This window comes from Anolis carolinensis, chromosome 4, assembly GCF_035594765.1.
Source record: "Anolis carolinensis isolate JA03-04 chromosome 4, rAnoCar3.1.pri, whole genome shotgun sequence".
In the NCBI taxonomy this organism is placed as follows: domain Eukaryota; kingdom Metazoa; phylum Chordata; class Lepidosauria; order Squamata; family Dactyloidae; genus Anolis; species Anolis carolinensis.
The window spans coordinates 123,828,616-123,851,809 of NC_085844.1; the positions used below are offsets into that span (position 1 = coordinate 123,828,616).

A 23,194-nucleotide genomic window follows, 5' to 3' on the forward strand; every position below is an offset into this window, starting at 1 on the left:
CCCTGCTGGTTCCACCTCCTAATTGCGAGAAGCCATTAATTTAAAGAGGAATGGCAGCCTTTTAAAAACTTTGCTTTGCTTGCACTTGCACTGAAATGGAAACTTTGGGAGGCTTCTGAGATTTACAAAATTAAAACAAAAAAGTATTGAGTAAATTTCGATTTTTAAGTTTTTGACGCGGGCTTTGCTATCATGTTGGATATCACATTGTAAGTACAAATTTAACAAATTTGATATGACTTACAACAACTAATGAAAAAATTGCACACCCTATTATCTTGCTTTCCAATTGGCAGGCAGATAAAAATTGGCATGTGGCATATGTTCTATATCTCAAAAACTAGAGTTGATAGGGGAAAACTGGTAAAATTTTGGAATTAGCGGGTCAAATATACCTAGAAACAGAGCTAACATTTGAGGCACCCAAATGTGTGTTGATCAGTTATACGTTGTTGTTTTTTAAACCAAAATAGTTAAAGGCAGATAATAATTCTTTACAACAAGTTTTTATTATTTTTCTTTGACAAAAAACCATTAAAGTTTTACAGCTTTGTAAATTTTTGTTGTTTATTTTGAATCCAAACAAGCATTTTATGTTACAATATATCCACCTCATCAACATGCAGTGCTGAACGCATAGTCTGCCTTCGAATAAGGTGCCCCGAGACCATCCCAGTGAGTGGAGGCCCAGCGGCTTCCATGACTAGCCAGAAGCTTCACATTGAGGAAACCACAAAGGGAGGCACCCATAAGGAGACCTGCCAGCAAAGCATCAGCAAGACGGGGTGCAACCTCCATTTTCTGTTCACTGGTCTTCCTGTCAAACTGAGATGAAGATGGCTTCAGGTGCTTACGAGAAGTGTCTTGGTGCAAGTACCTGCCCCAGCTTACCTACTCAGACTCCTTTTGATATACACACATATTTAAGAGGTGTCCTTTCAGTTCACCAGTATGTTAGGCCTCTGCTGAAGTAAGGTTTGGTTTATCTTGATTCTTAGGCAATGTTCTTCTCCCTCTTGCATTTCATACAGGTTAGGTAAAAATTTTGTCCAGACCTCACCAAACGGTCCTTTGGAAATACTATTCCTCTCCTCTGTTGTGCTCCTGTTCTGTCGTAAGTGTTGCTTAGGTTCACAGCGATTGTCTTTGGGCAGTTTTTGAACCAAACCCTCTCTTTCTCACATGCTTTTGTGGCACAATTCTTTGAGCATGGCAGCAATCGAAAAATTAGCAGAAAAGAGCTTGGCAATTTGAAAGCCTTCTTGAGGCCTTGAAACATGGATGGCAGTACCAATGTTTTACATAGCATATGAGGTTGTTTGAAGCTTTAGCTAAAGGTCAGCTTGAAAATTGCGTTTTTCTTAGCTCACCACCACCACCAAAAAACCTCAAGAGTCTTGCAGATACATGCACAAGGTCTATTTGTGTTCATCCTGGCCAAACCTTGTATACATTACATTGTCCCAACACTTACTGGCCCCAGTCCAACTGTGCCAAGAGTGGCAACCAGCTCTGAAATAAGATGGATCCCCATCTCAGCATCAGTTGGACACGGTACAAGTATAAAACAATAATCTAATCCTAGTGGAATGGAACTCTATGAATGCTCACATTGACAAATCAAAACAAGAATCCCAGTCTTACCATTTTCATCTCACCCGATATAAGCCCTTCTTTTCTGATAATATCTCACTAATCTGTGAAAAACTGTCTTGCCCAGCAAAACAAAGAATCTTGTGGGGAATATGCTATAAATTTAACAAATGCTATCTTTAGGGCCTGTTGATAATGATAAGATTTGATCAATCTCAAACCACCTGTAATGTGACCCAGTTGTGACAACTCTGTGTGTGTATGTGCCTTCAAGTTGACTGTTGATGTATGGCAACCCCATTAATTTCATATTGTTTTCTTATGCAAGGAATATTCTGAACTTGTTTTTCTAGAAACCTCCTCTGAAATATAGCACTTGATACTCATTGACATCTCCCATTTAAGGACTAATCAGGGTTTATATATCCTAGTTTCCAATATCAGACAGGATCGGATGTGTTTGGGGTTAGGGTTAGTTTTATAAATTTTTACGTACTAGTAAATTGGCTAGTTAGTATGTGGATGTAAAACTCGGTGGGGAGGGAGGGAGTGGTTGAAAGGTGGTGATAGAGATATTAGCATGGCAATGCATCCTATGTCAGAAGGTCTGTCAGGGGATGGTCTTCTAACGGAAGTTGTTTTCTGTTTGAAAGATTGTTTAATCCAAGACTGGTTTAAAGATGAAATAGCCTTCAGAGGCCTTGAAATAGCTCACCGAGTTAACACCTTGGCAATAGACCCAGAAAGCCTACATGTCACATACTGATGGGCTTCAAATTATAGAAAACATAATAATTCTAAATGTGTTTATAGATAGCATGGCAAGTACATCTTATACACATCAGTTTGAATAATGCAGCAGCCATCCTAGGAGATGCACTTCACCTCTTCTGGAGTCTTGGAAGCTCAAGCAGATGAGGCCTGGCTCCTGGCTATGTACACAATACTTTGTGGACCCCACTCTGAGTAAAACCATGTAAGCAAAGTGACACCCCAATTCCAAAATGCAGTGAGCCATAAGGTTACTAATAACATTATTACCTACATTGCACCTATTCTGTAGAATTAATGCAATTCGACACCACTTTGTCATGGCTCAATGGTATGGAAGTGTGGGTGTTGAAATTTTACAAGATCCATAGTTTTCTCTGCTATATAGTGATGGTGCCTCACCAAACTTCAGTTCCCATGATTCTATTTATCAAGCCACGACAGTTAAAGTGGTGTCAGACTGCATCAATTGTACAATGTAGATGCACCCGAGCAATAAAATTTTGCTTAACTACAAATGTGGCATTCACAAATTCTATCTAGATTCCTGGGATAAAACCAAGCAGCTCCTCATCTATGTCTTGATTGCTGAGAAGCAAATTCAAGCCTTGCTACAAAAACCTTTTGGATTGTGGGATGAAATTATTCTAAAAACTATGTACGGGATTCTCTGAAAAGGCAGAAATATTCCAAACTTTTGATATAAATGTTATAGCACTTTGTACTGTAGTGTCCATAATTTAAGAAGCATTTGCAAAACTGCTTTAAAATGATCAGGAATCAAGGATCTCCACTTCAGGGTTGTTGTATGTTTTCCGGGCTGTATGGCCATGTTCTAGAAGTATTCTCTCCTGACGTTTCACCCACATCTATGGCAGGCATCCTCAGAGGTTGTGAGGATGCCTGCCATAGATGTGGGTGAAACGTCAGGAGAGAATACTTCTAGAACACGGCCATACAGCCCGGAAAACATACAACCACCCTGTGATCCCGGCCATGAAAGCCTTCGACAACACGATCTCCACTTCAAATTGCTTATTCTCCTCTGATGTGGACAACAGACAAACCTTTTTGTGTATTGTGCATCTTACAGAAAGCGTGACATATCGCCACTTTTCATACAGAATATCATAAAATATCGGAATATAAACCCTTCTGCTTAACAGCAAGCTGTGATGAGAGGGACTCAAAGCTATGACTTCTTGGATGTCTACCATCTTTTTTCTTAAAATTATATCATAGTGAGGTACTTGGCAAAAGAAACAAGAGAACATGTATAATGTATGCTTTAAGAGTTGAAGTATTACATAAGGGCATGGTATTGGGACTTCATCACATGGGAGACCCCCCCCCCACCGGTGCTGTTTGGCCAACCTCCATGGTGAAATGGCAGGGATGAGGGGTACTTTTCTCCCATCACATAGGGGAAGTGTCGTTGAAGTTGTGCGGATCCATTAGAACTAAGCACAACATGGACAGGCTCCCGTGTTTGGAGGGAAATTTCCTAGGGCGCTTCCACTCCAGTTGTGGGAAGGGCCTCCGCTGGAAGTCCAGCAACATCATGTGATGGGCAGTGTGGCCATCCATCACTGGACTGGAGAGGAAGCACCCTGTGTGATGAAGTGGTTGGCGAGAGTGTTGGGCAAGGGCTGGAAGCCATGGGTTCAAATACCTGCTCTGTTCTGAAGCTTATTGGGTGACCTTGGCTCCATCTCTACTGCTGAGCTAACAAATATCAAAAGGCTATTGGAAATAGGCTAGAGGTAGTGGTACAGTGTATTTTTTTCAAGGACACAAGTTCCTTCAAGGAACAGTGGATATAAATGCAGTGATATTATTGGGTGAAAGTGTAATTGTTAATGAGAGCTGCAATTATATAATGAGCCAAACAGAGGTGTTTAATCCTTTCCCACACACCAGTCTTCCCACCAAACATCTTCTGATATTCCCACTATCCATCATTTGGTTCTCAGAAAACTCCAGCTGTAGGAAAGGGGTCCTGAAAAAGAGTATCAAGAACTGAGCACTCCCTCCTGATTTGTCACACACAAAAAAAATTTTCTATGGATTTTGGATGGTGGAGGGAATGATTTATTACTCTTGGTTAGTAATGGGAAATGTGTGTTGTAAGAGAAAATGGCATTTTTTTTCCTGAGAATCACCTATCTTAGATTTCATTCTAGCCATCATTCACTTTAAACATAGGTTTAACTATAAGAAATTCAGTGCAAACGAAAATTATTTAATAAAGCACAATTAACATATCTTTAAACAAATGGTATATTGAGGAAAACTCAAGTGGTTAGTCTGAATCTACACCCTGCTTTTAAGTGCTGAGCAGAACACGCTAGTGCTTAATAGCATTTAAGGCATTGGAATAAAAATGTAAGTACTCATGGCTAGGTGCATGTAGAACATGCAGTAATATTTGCATCCTCAACCCAAAAAGTGGTGTTGTAAGACTTACGAAGCTCCACAAAGGGTTATTTGAATGACCCTCAACCTTATCACATGGGCAAAATAGCCCGTCCTACAAAAGTTTCACCTCAGTTCAGGGGAGGAGCCTGTCGGATCCTATCATATGACATACATCTACTTCTGGCTGAGATTTGTCCCTGAACTGTGGTGAAACTGTTGTAAGAGAGAGCAGTGAGAACACGGAAGGCTTCCCGTGTTCTCACAGCGAAGAACGGAGGGAAGCCAGGCAGTAACGCTTCCCCCCATGGAGTGAGGTAAGGGACAATGTGGGGGTACAGGTTCCCTATGCTGGATTTGCCACAATCCATGGCGAATCCTCCCACTATTGCTTGGCTTACTGACCTCAATGTAATGAGGTCCCATATCTCCCTCTCCAGACCTGTGAGAACTCTACAATCTTCTGGAGAGAGCCTTCTCTCTGACTTAGGACTCCTTGTAGTAAGTTTGATGGAAACAAGGGAAAAGGCCTTTTTGGTGGCTTCTCCCAGGCTCTGGAACTTTCTTCTAAGAGAGACAAGGATGGCCCCATCCCTGCTTGCCTTTCACAGGCAGTGGAAAATGTACCTCCAACATCAAGTATTTAGGGAGTAATGGGAGGCAGGCTACTGGGGATGGTGCAATGGGATTTTGGAGGGGGGGCTGTGTAGCTTTTAAGCGAAGTTTTAAATGTATTTTAGTACTTCTATATTTCATGACACAAAGGGTTCATATTGTAATGTATTTGCTGTGTTTTGTTTGTAGTTAGTGGCCTTGACTCCCTATATTAGAAGAAAGGTGGGATAAAATAAATTAAATACATAACTAATACAAATCACCACCACCTGTTTAAATTAAAATGGGATGGACAAAAGTGAATACACTGCCCTATATCCCAGGATCTGATGCTTTGAACTGGATTATATGAGTCTACACTGTCAGATAATCTGGGATAAGATAATCTGGGATCAGATGCTGGGATATAGGGCAGTGATGCTTTGAACTGGATTGTATGAGTCTACACTGTCAGATAATCTGGGATAAAATAATCTGGGATCAAATGCTGGGATACAGGGCAGTGTAGATCCAGCTTAAGCAAGCGGTTTGTAAAAACCTCTCTGCTGTACCTGTTCTAACTTTCTTTTAAAAATGGTCTGCCTCTTGATCTTGAGTGCTTTGTGAAACACAAAATACAAACTACAGTGGGCTTTTATAAAGGACTGTTAGATGGGGTGGGAGATACTGAGGTAAAGAGATTTTGCGTGGTATAACCTTGCACAGTAATTAAATAAATGTTTGATATAAGCTCTGCATTGCGTAGTTCCCTATCTGAAAAGGATAAAACTGAGACTCATCATGTTAAAATAACCTTGAGCCCCTTGAATGCATTTTGTCGTGCTTATGAGGTTGCCATTTATGGTTGAAGTCTGAGCTGTGTGTACTTGTAAAGGACAATGAGGAAGAATTCAAGCAGATGGAAAAGGGTGATTGTGGTAGTAAAAGCTGATCCAGATGTCTGTTCTGCTGATTTATCATATGAGCAGACATGCCAGGAGGGAGGAAAAGAATGGGAGAACTTCTACAAGCATAGATTTCCAAATCCAGTTCATAGAAGCTGGCAATGGAATTCTGGAAATCCCTGTCAAAATTGTGACAGGACATCACAAGATATCATTTCAAGAGGAATTGTAGAGATAAATAGAAGCATCTGGACTTGCTGGAAATGTGTGGCCCATGTTATTAGTCTAGGATGGGGAGATCTAGTATGAAGAAAACCAAATACAAACATTGCTGCCCTTTTGTAGTAGTGCCCCAGTATTGGTTAGTGGTTCATCCAGGAGTTACTATTTTATGCTAATATTTAGATCTGTCAATTGATTTTTGGGCAAGGTGCAAAGTGTTGTTTTTTTACCATTAAAGCCCTGTACAATTTGAGTCCAGGTTACTCATATAATCTGTCCTGTGGGGAAACATTTACTTCAGTCTGCAAAAACTGAAGATATTTTTTCAGCTGATCCCAGATGACAGAATGACCTCTGAGAAGAGATTTGTCAGCTGAATACACTGTCTATTTTTAATACGGCAATAAAGACCAATCTATTCAGATTACTTTGAAATTGTGAATTTTAAAGGATTGATTGATTTTAACTATTACATTGGTTGATGTAATAGTATTAGTTTTGTATACTATGCACCAAATGTAATAGTATTAGTTTTATATGCACTTTTCTGTTTGATTTTTCCTACCATAGGGAGAAATGGGAAATAAATTAATTAATAGTAATAGTAGTAGTAGTAGTAGTAGTAGTAGTAACAACAAGAATAATAATTCATCTAAACTACTAAATGGGTTGGGATGGGGAAGCACTGAAAAAGGGGAAAAGTAGAAACCAACCAGCTAGTTGCCATGTCTATGAGACCATGAACCATCCCTGGGCTTTCTTTCACAATTTAAAGGAGCCACGCAATGCACTCCGCATACTTTGGGGACTGGTTTCAGCACCTTTGGAGTAAGGCTTGGATCAGAGTCACCATACTGCCACCACTGGTGTTGCCTACTGCAAGAGATGGCATCAGAAGAGTAGGGTGAGTACGGAAGAATAGCAGTCATGAAGAATTGTGGGGTAGAAACAGAACATGAGTGTTGGTTGGGAGGCAACGCTGAAGCCGTAAATTAAAAGAGCTAGTCAGGAGCCCTCCTACGAATTTCTTCAATAGTCTGGAAATGATGTCAGGGAAGAAAAAGAAACAGTAGCTCCATACCAAGAACATTGTACCGCTTTGATCAGACCCACCTGGAATATTGTGGGGACAATTCAAGAAAGATATTGACAAGTTGGAACGTGTCCAGAGGAGGGTGACTAAAATGATCAAAGGTCTGGAAAGCATGCCCTATAAAGAGCAACTTACAGAGCTGGGTGTGTTTAGAAAAGAAGGTTGAAAGAAGATATGATAGCCATGTTAAAATATTTGAAAGGATGTCACGAGGAAGAGGGAGCAGGCTTGTTTTCTACTGCCCTGAAAACTAGGATTCAGAGCAGTGGGTTCAAATTACAGGAAAAGATATTTTTCCTGAACATTAGGAAGAACTTCCTGACCATAAGAGCTGTTCAACAGTGGAACTCTTTGCCTTGGAGTTTGGTGGAGGTTCCTTCTCTGGAGGCTTTTAAACAGAGACTGGATGGCCATCTGTCAGGGGTACTTTGAGGTTTTCCTGCATGGCAGAATGGGATTCATATGGTCTCTTCCAATTCTATGATTCTTTCTAAACCCCTCCATGGCACTCTCTTAGAACTGAAGAAGTTTTGGAGAAGCCTTGGATATATCTCTTCTGGCAAAACATAAGTGCTTAGTATAATGAAACACCATAGTTCAGTGGTAGGGTGCTTGCGTGCATGCAGAAGTCCACAGGTTTTGCCTATGGCATCAACTAAAATCCTGGAGAGCCGCTAACTTCGACCTAGATGGATTAATGGTTTGTGCTGGTATATAGTAGCTACCTATGTTCCTCTGCCAATAAATAGTGTTTGAGAACTATAAACACTATAGAAGAGTAATTCTGAAAAAAGGAAGTCTCCGCAGACCAGTCTGCTCCTTTTGAATCACTGCGGGAGATCACATGTGATCTTTGCTTTGTAAACGCTACTCTTACTGCTGTCCCTTGGAAACTGCATAACAAATGAAAGGGATGTCTGGAGGTGGCTGCCATGCAACCCAATGGTTAGGGGAAAGCATGAATCCAGAGTGGTGGACAGAATGGCTGAAGACAGCAAAATGGTCCTATACTATAATAGGTCTGGGTCAGAGAGTGGCGCCCTGCATTCATTATTCAAAGGAAGCTTCAGCTAGATAGATGATGTAACTACTTGATGATCTGTTAGCACAAAACATTGCACTACTTTTGCTTTGAGTATTACAACTTAGTTTCAAAAAAACCCCTGCTTCTATTTTTCATCATAAACAACTAGCTATAAGACTTAGGAGCTCACACATTCCCCTTATGTGTAAGTCACCAGTTCTGGAATGATTTTATACTCTGGGTTCTTGAGCAACATTTCATTTGTTGACTATGTCTAGACCAGCTCTGGGATTCTGTGCTATTCAGAGTGTTATCTTGTTCTCTAAAGGTTTACTGGTGTGTTTCTTCAAACCTATTCAGACTGGGAGAACTGATACAAGTACATCACTTGTTTTGCTGCATCATCATCATCATCATCATCATCATAAATATTTATTACTATTTCATTTTCTAATACCACATGAAGAAAAGCCATCAAAATGCCATCTGCATTCAGTATTTCAAGAGCGATGAGTAAAAAATGATTCACTCACACATCCCAAATGAGTGAATTTGCTGTCCTCTACACTGACTGTGTGCACACGCTCACTCACATACAGCACTTTGGTTAACTGAAAGTATATCCATTTACTTTTGTGCAGTTTGCTCATGACCCTGATTTTAAGGAGCATTGTTAAGAATTTAAGAAGAGCTCTATTTTTGCAATCAGACCAGTGAGTGACAATATCCAGAAACATTCGCAAAATAATCATCTAGATGCCTTATTCCTGAGTCATCAAAATTCCATGATATAATGCCAGCATGCTCTTCCCCTAACCCATAGAAATGTTAATCAAGGTAGAATAAAAATACTATTTTGAAAGGAAAATCAAGCACCCTGCCTCTTTAGAAACCTTTAATCTCATCTAGATTGTGCCATGTTTCTCTCTCTCTGTGCTTTTTGTTGTTGGGGGGGGGGGGGGGGGGGAGGAGGTATCCCAGACAAGCATTTACAGAATGTCATGGGTGCATCACTTCTGAAGCTCCGCAGAATTCCCATAGGAAAAGGGGCTCCCAATCTTGGAGGGTAAGAGAACAGACTGTCCTGATATTAGTACAGAAAGTGGCTTATCAAAATAAATCTCTACATGTGGGCATGTTTGTATATGCAGCATATATATATGCATCCACACACACTCTTTCTACACATTCTGAACTCAGAATATACATATATGTCTGAGTATGGTGGGTTATATACATTAGCATGGTAGTGACCCTTTTCTTGTTCCATCCTTATCAGACTGGCCATGGTTCGTGTCATTCTAAGTAAATCCTTCCCATTACCATGGACAGCCTCTACTGCCTTTACCCTGTCTTCCCCTCATCACAGTCTTTCAGTTTCATCACAAGCATGGTTAGCTTTTTTGAAGATTAAAGCCAACAGACTGTGTAGGAAAGCCTTGTGTTGTGCCTTCTACTCTGGGCAAGACCTCGGAACTGATCACTCCTATTCCTCATGTTGGCTGAACTGTAGGAGAGATGACCAGAGGTCACATACCTCCCAAAGCACCAACTTGACTACTCCTTCCTTCCTTTTTTTGCGCAGGCAAGTGTCTGGGGTCAAAGTAATACTTTCAAAAGCCCCATTGTACCCAGCATGTTTCTGATTACACTTTTGTAGCATCTTCTGCCTTTCCTTGGACAAATGCTCCTGGCTTTTTCAGGAAGGAGACCCATGTGACTGTTGGGGTGATGTTTGCTGTTCCATGTTTCATTTCCACTTAACAAATAGGTACACTTTTGCTAGGTCCATGGATACAGGAGCGAATAAAATGCTTTTTTGTGCATTTGTTAAAAAGGAAGATGAACAAAAATAAAACCAATGGGTTACGCCCTTTTTCTTTTTTGCACAAAGGCTTGGTATCTGCCGCATTTGACTTCTGATTCATTTCATTTCAAATGTGGCAAACGGCATGCGTTAGAGGAGAGCAGGAAGAAGGGGAGGCAGCCTCTAGCACTTGTCATCTTCCTCCGTATCACTAAGTACATCAATACCAGCCCCAAACATCACCCCCTGTGATGATGCCCCTCTCCTCCTTCTTCGGTAGTGCCCGTTGGGCATCTGCCAGCTGTGCCTTGAGCGAGGGCCTGATGCAATTGTGTTGGAGCGGCCAAGGCTGGTGGCCACAGCAGCCTCAAAGGTGAGCGTCTCCTCCTCACCACAGTCTGAAGCATGGGAGTCATCCTGAAGCATCAGGTAAGGCTCTGAGATGTAGTGCTGAGGGGTAGAAAGAAGGCTCTGCTTTCCTGTCGGGGAACTGGAAGACTCAGTCAAGCAAGGGTTGTTTGTCTCCAGAGTGCCAGAAAGCAGAGGGGAGCCACCCTCGCTGTCATCAGGATTCGGGGAGGTGTCACCACAATGTTGCATCATTGCAGCATAGGAGATGAGGGGGCGGGGCTTTGGCGGCACTGGAGGGAGCTGGCGGCGGCTCCGCCTGGGTGTGCTGGTATCAGATATGGATGGGATTGAACTTTCACTCAAGGAACCTGTGCCCTGGAGAGAGAGAAAAGAATACATATACAGTATAGAAAGCATGGAAATAATGGAAAAAAGGTTTGTTGCCCCAAATTTATTAAATATTGGTGAGATGTTGCAAGACAGGCAGCTGAATCTGTACAGTATAATCAGAAAATTATTTTTGATCAGCACTCATGCCTCCTATAGGTAAAGGTAAAGGTTTTCCCCTGACATTACATCTAGTCATATCCGACTCTGTGGGTTGGTGTTCATTTCAATTTCTGAGCCAATGAGCTGGCATTGTCTGTAGACATCTCCAAGGTCATGTGGCCAGCATGACTGCATGTAGCCAGGCATTCAGCCCCCCCCCCCCCCCCGAAATTCTCAGGGTGGTCTGCGAGAAGGCCTTACATTTATTATTTAAACTGTTATGTTTATTCATATCATGATCTGATCACCATGCTCAATATATCCTATATGCATGGGGGTATTGGGATAATGATACAAAAGGTTTGCTAGGGTAGATCCTCTCTCACCCAGACTCAGCCCCCCCCCCCCCCCCCCCCGAAACAAAAATCCCAGTTCCTCCCGAATCAAAATCCTGGCTACGGGCCTGGCTGTTACCTTCCCATTTGCATGTTTTTGAACTGCGTCCTATAAACCTCCAATCTTCCTATTCTCCACAGCGTGGACAACTTGCTGGAGAGAAAGATGGAGAGACTGAGACCGAGAAAGAGAGCATCAGGGTATTAACCAGCTTGGCAAATGAGTTTGTCTTCCATTTTTTTGTAGTCTGATAATCATGTCTAAACATGATTACCCAAAACTCATTTGCCTGAATTCTGCAGAGATCTCATCTCAGGTTATTTCAATTGGAAGAGACTACTAATGCTTTGTGAATATATAAAGCATTGTTCAGCATAACAGAGCACTTGTGGGAGCCTTACAAGTGTCCCACTCCATTTTAATTTTAGGGTTACATAAGACCCCTAAGGTTATTCTATTTTTTTTTTAAAGAAACAAGTCAACTTTATATGTGTGAAGTAGGATTGCTTTACCAATGAGCTAACTGCAGTTTGCTCAGGTTTGCATATTTCAATAAGCTGTAGTTGGATAAAATGAGAGGCAGAAATGTCCGAGCTTCTTTTTGTGCTAAAATGTTGTCAGTCTTAAAGCATGATTTGGCATTTGGATGCCAATGTGGCCAAAGTAATTTTTACAATGCTGGGGAATTAATTCAAACTAGTGAGACGATACTGAACATTTTCTTAGGTAAATCTGTTATCTGCTGTGATTCATGTTTACGGTCGTTGAATACAGCACATAAGATTGTAAGTTTGGAAGACTGGAGCTGTGAGTCTGTTTACTGACCTATGGGTTAGACTGTGCTTTGCTAGTAGTTCTAAATAATGTATTGATTGTATCATTGTCTTTTAAGATTGTAACAAGTTGCTACCAGGATGAACTTCTATCATGCTCTAGAACAGCAATGTTATCCCATTCTACACTCCACTGATTGCCAATTAATTTCTGGACAAAGTGCAAAGTGTTTGTTTTGACCTTTAAAGCTCCAGGTTATCAACAGGATCTCCTTCTCCTATACAATCTGCCTCGGACACTGAGGACCTCTGAGGGCAGCTACTCCAGCCTGCAAAAACCTGACTGGCAACCATCACCCAGAGGACTTTTTCATCAGCTGCTTCAAGACTTTAAAATGACCTCCTGGAAGAGATTTGACAGCTAAATCAGCTGTCAGAATTTAAGATACAACTGAAGACCCATTTCTTCTGGCAAGTTTGACAGGTCAATTTTAAACTGGGAATTTCAGATTTGCATTCATTGAGCATTGTGCTTTAATATTGGTACTATGTATTTTAATGTATGTATTTCATGGGTAACGTTGTTGTTAGTATTATTTTTCTTTCTTTTAATATTACGTTAAGTCTGCTGGAGATTTTTGAGATGTCTCATATAATAAATGAATAGAATAAACAAAAAGTTTGCAACATAGAGAACTCCCAATCTATCTTCTTGTCATGCCTTATTCTGATATAGTGTAGTCTATATCATTCCCCTCCCCCTAGGTTTTCTGTTTTATCCTTCAATGACCAACAGAATTCTGTAACCGACACAAGGGATTTTCTTGCCTTACATGTTCACAATAAAATAGATGCTTGCAGCATTTGCCTATCTCATATGACCTTATCATAAAGGCCCAAGACTTTGCCCTGCATTGTGGCGAATCTATGGGCTTCCAGCATGGGGCACGGAGAAGCCATTTCTCCACACCCCTATAATGTGAATTGGCTTGCTCATCATCCCATGGAGGAAGCATTGCCGCCTGGCTTCCCCCCATTGCTGGGAAGACAAGACAGGAAAGTGTCCATGTTGCCGCAGTGACGTGTGCCGCTTTCTCTCTTCTTTTGGTATGGAGCCTGGCCGGAAGTGCCTGTGTGTTGGCTCCATGCTGAAAGTGGAGGGGAAGCAGCGCATGATGGACAAATCGGCCTGTGTGGTGAGGTGAATAGTCTCCCTACCTACATTATCTTGCAGCTTCACACACTCACCTGTCTGTTGGGAGTCTGTGATCTGCCTTCACTGGGAGATCTAGATTGCCGTCGCTCTGGAGAATCACCATCTGCTTGTGGACTCCTTTCCTCTGAGTTGCAACGGGAAATGTCTGGAGAGAGGAGGTGCTTCCGTTCCTTGGATCGGCCTCGTTCTCTGCCACCTGACCGATGTGTGTCAGATCGATGGCCTGTGTAGGACATAGCCATGGTTACATGCAAAATCCACAGAGAAACACAATCATATGTTTTAAACCCCGAATCAATATCTAATAACCATAGGATGGCTGCATTATCCTTCTAAATTATCTTTGGCACTAGCAACTTCTTTCCTTCTATTCTACACACAAGATCAAAACCTACGGCATTCTTGCAGCCATATGTTTCAACTCTTTTATTACCTTTCACCCCCACGATCAGACCTATGGCATATTTTCATTCACCAACATTTGGGGGGGGGGGGGAGAGTCAAAATGTGTTTTTTTCTTCTTCTCAATTTTTATTGAGTTTTCTAAAAGATACAACTTAAATTCCAATTAAAATAAAATAAACAAACTAAAATAAAGCAATACGAAAACAATCCTCCTCGCTTTCCACAACCCCCATCAACCCTGTGTCCCGACCCTTTAAAAAAGAATACAAATAAAATAAAAATACATAAAGACATTAAAAGCACAGTTGACTTCTCTCCACCTCATATCAAAGCATCTATCAGAATATTATAGTGTACTTCTATTCTACTAATTGCTTCAGGTTTTCCCCTGACATTAAGTCTAGTCGTGTCCGACTCTGGGGGTTGGTGCTCTTCTCCATTTCTAAGCTGAAGAGCCGGCGTAAATAAATAAATAAATAATAACTTTATTCTTATATGCTGCCACCATCTCCCCGAAGGGACTCGGGGCGGCTTACACAAAAACGAGCCCAAACAACGACATAACATAGCATTACATATACAAAATTCAACAATAAAATTAAAACACAGACATCTCTAAAGTCATGTGGCTGGCATGACTGAATGGAGCGCCGTTACCTTCCTGCCGGAGCAGTACCTATAAGTGTGAGTATCTACTCACACTTGCATGTTTTCAAACTGCTAGGTTGGCAGAAGCTGGGGTGAACAGCAGGAGCTCACCCACTCCCCTGGATTTGAATGCTAAATGATTTGCGTGCACAGAGCAATCATCCCCCCCCCCGACTCGAAATGGAGTCGAAGGCAACTGAGGCCCCTTCTACACTGCCCCTATATCTCAGGATCTGATCCCAAATTATCTGTTTATCCCAGGCTACTTGGCAGTGGAGACTCATATCATCCAGTTTAAAGCAGATATAGGGTAGTGTAGAAGGGACCTGAGCTAGAGGAGCATGCACATTGAATTATATAGCAGGCAAACCAAAGTCTTTGTTGGGCAAGTGAGCTTAATAACAAAAGACCCTCCTCATAAAAGTACAGCAGACCAACTCATCAGCAGCAGCGTGACTCAGCACCAGTAGCCCAAAGCGACAAAAAGAACCCGACCAATGTTGTATCTTCCATAGGAGGATTTTCTTTGTAGTAAAATAGTATAGTCATACTGGATATAATTGAGGCACGTGCCATTGTATCCAGATTTGACATCTTAGGGAATGGGCACAGCATGCACACCAGTTTTAATTGTGCAAATGCATCCTTGGCTATTGCCAAAATTTGGGCATCAGAGTCAGCACTGAGTCCGCGATTACACCAAAAACTATAAGCCTGAGATTTCAGGGGGAGCATAGCCACATCCCAAAACAGGCTGAGTCTTACCACTTCATCACACAGGAGGTTGTTTGTCCCTTATGGAGCTGGGGCTCCTTTTCGGCCACAGATCCAGATGCACCCTATCCGATGACGCAGGCCAAGACCCCACGCCATCAGTGGGCGAAGTGGCAAGGAAGTGTTGCAAGAAGCTTCCTCGCCACTGTGGCGAGTAATTTGCTTTTTGGGTAGCTCAAACAGTTTTCCACCCATCTGATGGGGGAAACAGCAATGCGGCAATGCACCATGCCATGCTTTCCCTTGTCTGATGGGGAAAGCAGCAGGATGCCAACTCACCGATATGTCACCCTTCTCCCATGTGATAGGGGATGATAGGGGAAGGCACACACCTTCTATTTTGCCGGCGATTGTTAGCAAAGCAGGACAGAAGGAGGAGGGGGAGCTCATCAGTGTGATGAGGTCTTTTGTTCCTTAACCTGCCTTTCAACAGGGAAGGAGTACCTCTGTCTTGTCTGGATTAAGTTTCAGTTTGTTTGCCCTCAGTAGACTAGTTTAGGACAGAGATGAAATTAAAACAATTCATTACAGCCATAGTTCCAAGCCATTTAAAGTAGTTAATTAGCCTTGTGGCTTTTGGAAAGTAATGCTTCATTCTTATGTTTCTTGACAGAACAAGAAGGACACTGTTAATTGATTATAAAATCATCTGAATGCTATGAGCCACTATCCTGTAATATAAAGCAAACTCTTCTGTTCTCATTCACAACAGAACACCATCCAGTGGTCGTACCGTGTGACAACATTACCTTCTATCACTTAGTGAAGATACATGTAACTATAAAAGTAACCCAAAAGGCACAGTTCCACCATGAAAGGTGCTATCGTTGTCAAGTAAATCTCATAAAAGCTTATGTAGTCACAATTTCATTTCAACAGGGTAAATTATAACTAACTAACTAGTTCTTCATCTTTGAATATGTCCATGAAACTTTCTTCATCAGGATACCTTAGGAGAGCAGTAGTTTAGCACTGTTCAGTCCTTGTTTGAACTTCCCCAACTCCCTATAGTACATCCGTATGAAATCACAGCATTCCTGCACACTTAGATGCACAGAATGTTGCAGCCCACACCTTTTCACACATACAAAGAATATGCTATAACACCCACAACAAAGCAGCTTTAGTTCCTCCTTCCTTTTCATAAGCATGTTCCAAATGACACGCTGCTTGCCAAGTATCCTTTGGAGTTGTTCCAGGTTATTCTGCACTTGGTCTATCATCTTTCTCTTTAAGTCTTGAATGGCCTGCTTGCAGCTCTTGTGTTTCCAACCTATTCTTGGCAAAAACATATTCAATTTAATGCAAGCTGAACTCACCTGATCAGAAAGAAGAGAGATGTGCATATTCTTAAAGTTGAGGTGGAATTACGTGTATCCTTCTGATGATGTTCGCCTACATCCCCCAGCAGCTCCAACCAGCACAGCCAATTGTTAGGGGTGCTAGAAGTTGCCATTTAACAATATCTGGAGTAGTACAGAATTCCCATCTATGCCTTACACTTAATCCACACTACCAGTAAAGAAGAACAGTAGTTCTGCAATGTCACCTTACACAGATTAACCCCTTAACTCATCTCATGAGTTTATTCATTGTTTGGTCAGAAGAGTGTCCCACTGACTTATTTCAGGTTAGTTTGTGTAGGACTAACCTGGATTAAGTCAGTGGGACACACTACTCATTGCAATTAAAATAATTAAAGGAAGATAAGGCAATAGGGTGGAATATAAATAAAGTTGTTATTATTATTATTATTTTATTATGACACAGCAAACAAGATAGATATGCTGGATTTCATATCACAAAATCACAAGTCGAACACTTCTCATGTGTCTAAGTCTGTGTGATGTATTTTCTGATGATGAGTGCAGATCCCAGTAGGGTGGCCTTTTGCATTTGGCAGATTGTGGTTTTGTCAATGTCTATTGTTTCCAAATGCTGGCTGAGATCTTTTGGCATGGCACTCAGTGTGCCCATCACCACTGGGACCACCTGCACTGGTTTCTGCCAGAGTCTTTGAAGTTCAATCTTGAGGTCCCGATAGTGGCAGAGTTTTTCCTGTTGTTTTTCGTCAATGCGACTGTCACCTGGGATGGCGACATCAATGATCCAAACCTTTTTCTTTTTCACAACTGTGATGTCTGGTGTGTTGTGTTCCAGAACTTTGTCAGTCTGGATTCGGAAGTCCCACAGTATCTTTGCGTGTTCATTTTCCAATACTTTTGCAAGTTTGTGATCCCACCAGTTCTTTACTGGTTTATTATTATTATTATTATTATTATTATTATTATTATTATTAACACAGCTTCAGAAGTAAGGATGTTGGACCAAATCAGCTGTGGGTGGGTCATACATAAAAACATACAAGCTGCGTGCAAACTTGTATGCAAGCTGTAGATTTTTATATTAGCTGCGTGTGTATTTCATATTGGAATTCATCAACAATGTATTTGCTCTTGGGGATTAATCAATCAAAAAGAAGAAATCTTATGTGAAACAGCAAAGCAATGGGAGGAAATGGGGGGAATCACAATGTCACCATATCGTGACATTCCTGACTGAAGGACCTTCCAGATCATTATTTTTTCATTATGACTGCATATCTTATGGGGAAATTTCATAGTAGTTTGCAAATTCTTTTCAAACAGAAATGGAATTTTCTTGGCCTTTGTTGAGGAGGGATCTGAAACTTCGTCACTTCAGAATACTCAACATCATCTCAAATCTTTTCTTTTCCCCCTCCTCTTTCTCTCTCTCTCTCTCATGGACACACACACACATATAGTGTCTTACTGTCATGCTCAAATTACCTGAATCTGTGTTGAGGCGCCGTGAAGATAGGTACAGTGCAGAGTGGTAACTGCGACGGCGGGACTTATAGGTGTTTTCACTGCTTTTTTCCATGGAGAATTCATCTAACCAGGAGGTATTAGTCCGTTTGTCTCGGATAGTAGAAAATGAACGTCTCATGGAGCCTGGATCTGTAACCACCTAGAAATGCATCCGGGGTAAGGGGAAGGATGGTTAATGTCTGGCAAGATCTCTCTGCTTTGCAGGAGGCAAGTTTATTATTATCAGTTCAAGGTGTTTAATGTTAGTGTGGGACAGGGATAACCAAATCTGGATAAATGTTAAGAAATTTTACCACAAAGAACTCTGGAGGAGCATCTTACACTTAATTTGTCAGATATGTACTTCAGATGAGATTAGTTAATTGTTCTAGTTATCTCTGAATTTGTTCAGATTGTCTTATGTTACACTATTAGTAGCATGGCCTATCAAATAAATGAATGAATTCATTCATTCTACTGAGTTAGGGACTCCATTTTGTCAAATTCCTAGCCTGTTACTGGAATCCGATCACTTCAGATCTCGTTTAGAGAAGGATTAAGAACTTTGCCGAGTCATGTTGGGTCTACAGAATCTTCTGCTTAATTTAAACAGATCAGATTATACTTATGTATTAAATTGGAAGGGTACTTTTGGCTTTGGAGTCAAATCTTTCTAACTTAGAGGTAGAAATTGGTATAAAAAACAGATTCTACCCAGTAATGACAATATGTCATGAGAAGCTAGGCCTTACTGGAGGCCTTCCTCCTTCTGCAGGGCTTCTATCGCTCGCACGGATGCATAGCTGGTGTGTCCGCGCGAGCAATCGAAGCCCTTGACAGCGCCCTCCTTCGACGTGCGCCCCAAGCAGTGGCTTCAGCCGCTTCAACGTTGGACCGGGCCTGCTTAGTGGCCTACCTTTGAGTACAATTGTAAACAGTGTTTAGGCTATACTGCTTTGCACTGTAGCAGAGAAGCTCATACATGGATGAAAATCCTTGCAAATAATAATAATAATAATAATAATAATAATAATAATAATAATAAACTAGCATGTCTATGGGGGGACAAGCGCTATCCTAGCATTTAGTCTGACATATTAATTCACTATGTTGGTTGTTTTATATGGAGAAATATTCACACGGGAGCCCACACTGCTGTCTGAAGCTGCAGAAGCAAGGTTTATTACTTCAGCGAGAGGCCGATCTGCCATGCGATTAAATGACAATGCATTCTAATTTTGTATTCCATTCTCCCCCATAACCCATTATCAAAATATAACCTCTCCTGAGAATTTGCTCTTTTGCGTTCATAAATTCAGTCCTTTATTTCCTTCTTCTTAGTTCCATCATGATTCAACTTTAATTCATTTACTATCTTGCTTTTTAATGTATCCATCAGCCTACTTCCTGCTACTTTTTATATTTATTTGGTTTTTTCTTTTACATTTTCTTCCCACAGATACCATCCTTCACTCTGGAAGTGCCTGTCTTGGCACAAAATATGAGTTTCCTCTTCCGTCTTTCTCCCTCATGTGGCTTTAGTGAGCTGTCACTGGAAGCCCCCCTGTGCATCTCATGGCAAGAGAGTGACAGCATCTGCCTTATAGATTTGGAAACAGTTATTCTGGGAGAAAATATGACAGAAAAACAGAAACAAGCTGTCATGCTGCCCTTGCTGTCAAGCACAAATTTGTCTGCAAATTGCTAAAGATCTTTACTCCCCTTGCTGTTTGCTTATGCAGGGCATACGGGGTAGACTAGACACAATAGACGTTAACTGGACCATTCTGTTACCAAGTCCCTCCAATGTGAGACAATCAATTTTACTGCGGCAATGTAAGATAGGCTTCCAATTTCAAACATGGAATAATTTGTATCTCTATTAATCAGACCTGATTATGAGACAAACAGACAGAAAAAACCCTGCTCAACAGACAAAGGGATGAAGAATGGCCAAGACTGATCAGGACAGGATGCTTGGCAGCAGGCATGTAGACAATGGGAAAAGACTTTAAAGAGAAGACAATGAATGTCAAGAAAAATAAATACTTTCCAAGTGGGGGAAGGGGTCCTCCAAACAGTTGGCATTCTTTTTGTTGCCAGCAATGGCCGAAGTAGGGTAGGAAGATGATTCCTCTAAAGCTCTGTTCCTCATTTTCATTCCAGACTTGTAAGAAGGTTTATAAGTGATTAGGGCGATAGCTGAGCTACTAAGGCTTGCTTCCATATTTTGCCTCATAATGACCTTGAGGCAATGCCTAAATATATATTTTCAGTTCACCAACTGGAAAAACTGGGGAGTTATAAGTGTTCTTTGTCTCACTGAAGCACAGCATTGGACTCTGGAACCAGCGAGTTCTTTGGATTGGTATAAACAGCTAACTGAAACAGTTTAGGTGGTAGGCACTAATAAAGTTACGCAACATACTCATGTGGAAAAAGAACTGTGTGTTGTATGTAATATTATAATCCTGTTGTTCAGTCATTGTTTCATTTGGGTTTACCTGGGGATCCACAGTCAGACGTGGCATGGAAGAAGCCCTCCCAGATACCGCTCGTTCCTGAGTATCCACCGGGAGGTAGCTGCCACAGTTAGAGGGCTGTACTCTTTTAAACTCTCTAACCTCTGGCTCCTGGAAATAAACACACAGCCAAGCTCATGGGGTTTTGTTGATTACATTGCTTGCCATCTTCAGCCAAAGTCTTTTCCACCACTGTGTTAGCAATGGCTTTAGAACAGGGGTATATAAGGATATGTGCTTATGAGAAAGAGTCAGTAATCTAAACTTATTGTAGTTCTCTTCCAAGAAAATATGCTTAAAATTGTTACAATTTTAAAAGCAATTATAATTTTATTAGAGAACAGGTATATTATTTTCAGTCTAAGTGAGTGTGGAAATCCAGTCCAGTTTCCTTTTTCTGGATGATTCTTCTTACATCCAAGTATCTATCCATCTGACCAAATTAAGTCTGATCAGTAAGGACTTTTCCATACCTCCAGAATTTGTTAGGATCTTATGATTGTGTGCAATGCCCATTTGCAGATAATGACAATAAAGAATATATATATTTGTTGAAGGAACTTAGTGAGCAGTGTATTACTAGCATGAAAGAAGTCATAAAGGATTAATCTGTCAAAAGATTGCTACTAGTCTCTCTTCAGACCAACAAGCAAAATAGGATAAAGAGATGCATTTGTATGTATTTGTGTGTATGCCAGATACAACATTTATGGATATAGTGTTATACTCTGAGAAACACATGGACCTATATAGCAATGCAGTTCAACAAGTGTCAGTGTGGTGTACAGATGCGCATACATGTAAATAACCATACAAACACACAAACACTAATGTTGCTAGCTAGAAAGTGTAAGGTGAACCAGAGGTGCATGTTTACATTTGTGTGATGTGAATCAACAGTTCAGTTAGGACCATGGACATCAGCACTCAAGACAAGATGAACACAAATCCGGGATTAGATACCGTATCTCAGCCTTACATAAATCACCTGATGAAATGTCTACATATAATAAAAGGAAGGCAACCTGTGAAAAAACCATCATCAAAAGCTCTAATGAACATACTGGGTCAAATATTTTCAAAATGTATGTGAGAAATAACCATAATAGCATTACAAAAATTGACAGTATCCTGGGGATCTGGCTTATTTGTTTACAGTCAGTGTGTATGCATTTTACCATCCTGTTGTTCAGTAATTACTTCACTTGGGTTTACCTGGGGATCCACAGTCAGGTGTCACATGGAAGAAGTCCTCCCAAATACCACTCATTTCTGAGTAGGGATGGAGCAAAAGGCTCTGTCTACCAGAAGTTCTTTTTTTTTTTTTGGTGGTAGTGACAAGATAGCAAACTCAGACTATTAGGTTTATTGGTGGTGCTGAATATCTAGCAGAATCTCTATAGCTTACCAGATCCATTATATAGAACTGGTAACCTATAGAGATTTTTCTAATGTTATTATGGCCTTCAACTCCCAGAAATCCTAACAGCTTGTAAACTGGCTGGGATTTCTGGGAGTTGTAGGCCAAAAACATCTGGGGACCCCAGGTTGAGAACCACTCTTCTAGGTTGTTCATACCCTATTTTTTTTTCGTGTCAGGAGCAACCGAAGAGTGAGAGAATTGGCCGTCTGCAAGGACGTTGCCCAGGGGACGCCCGGATGTTTTTGATGTTTTACCATCCTTGTGGGAGGCTTCTCTCATGTCCCCGCATGGAGCTGGAGCTGATAGAGGGAGCTCATCCGCACTCTCCCCAGGTGGGATTCGAACCTGGCAACTTTCAGGTCAGCAACCCAACCTTCAAGTCACTTAGTCCACTACGCCATCTGGGGGCTCCTTCATACCCTATGAATCATTTTAACATTATAGATTCTCGATTCAGATTTATCCAGATTCTAAATTCTGTATTTGGTAGTCTAACATCCTTCAACTCAGCTGTTCCTGGCTTCCTGATTTACCCCTATTTCATTCAGGAAGAATTGGACAAATGTGCGCTACAAGAATTGGGCACAGCAGCAGATGGCAGCTTCCATGTTAGCAGGTGGTGGAGAATCTGTTCTGAGTTTCAGTCTGAGCTTATTTTTTGAAAAGGTTTGGTGCCTTGGATAGTTTCTTTTAAGTATGGACTTAAACACAGGTCAGATTTATAACTCCACTGATTTGGAAACCACAATATATCCTAAGAAAATTTCCTCACTTGCATCCAGTTTTGTTGGAAAAGTGCAGCGAATTGTAAGGTATTATACCCTTCCTCATTATGCCTGGGGAAGGCAACTATGGAGAGCCAAGGATCTATTTTTCACTGCCACTAACTCATATCATACCAGCCATTACTGACAAATGCAGAAGGTCACATTAATTTTACGT

At 41.1% G+C, this 23,194-nt stretch overlaps 1 protein-coding gene across 5 annotated transcripts in view; it reads right to left on the minus strand.

Annotated features, from left to right (window-relative positions):
* Positions 1 to 490: 490 nt before the first annotated feature.
* The window catches only part of cacna1e (calcium voltage-gated channel subunit alpha1 E), a 600,666-nt gene continuing 577,962 nt past the window's right edge, over positions 491 to 23,194 (minus strand). For 4 of the 5 annotated variants that reach the window (XM_062977736.1, XM_062977734.1, XM_062977735.1 and 1 more), the window contains 4 exons: positions 20,812 to 20,940; positions 18,287 to 18,467; positions 13,682 to 13,872; positions 491 to 11,150 (listed from right to left, as the gene is read on the minus strand). In XM_062977736.1, coding sequence (XP_062833806.1) covers positions 10,608 to 11,150; positions 13,682 to 13,872; positions 18,287 to 18,467; positions 20,812 to 20,940 — 1,044 coding nt within the window. In that variant the 3' untranslated portion in view covers positions 491 to 10,607. The remainder of the gene's footprint in view (positions 11,151 to 13,681; positions 13,873 to 18,286; positions 18,468 to 20,811; positions 20,941 to 23,194) is intronic. The other variant, XM_062977737.1, reaches the window with a different exon arrangement.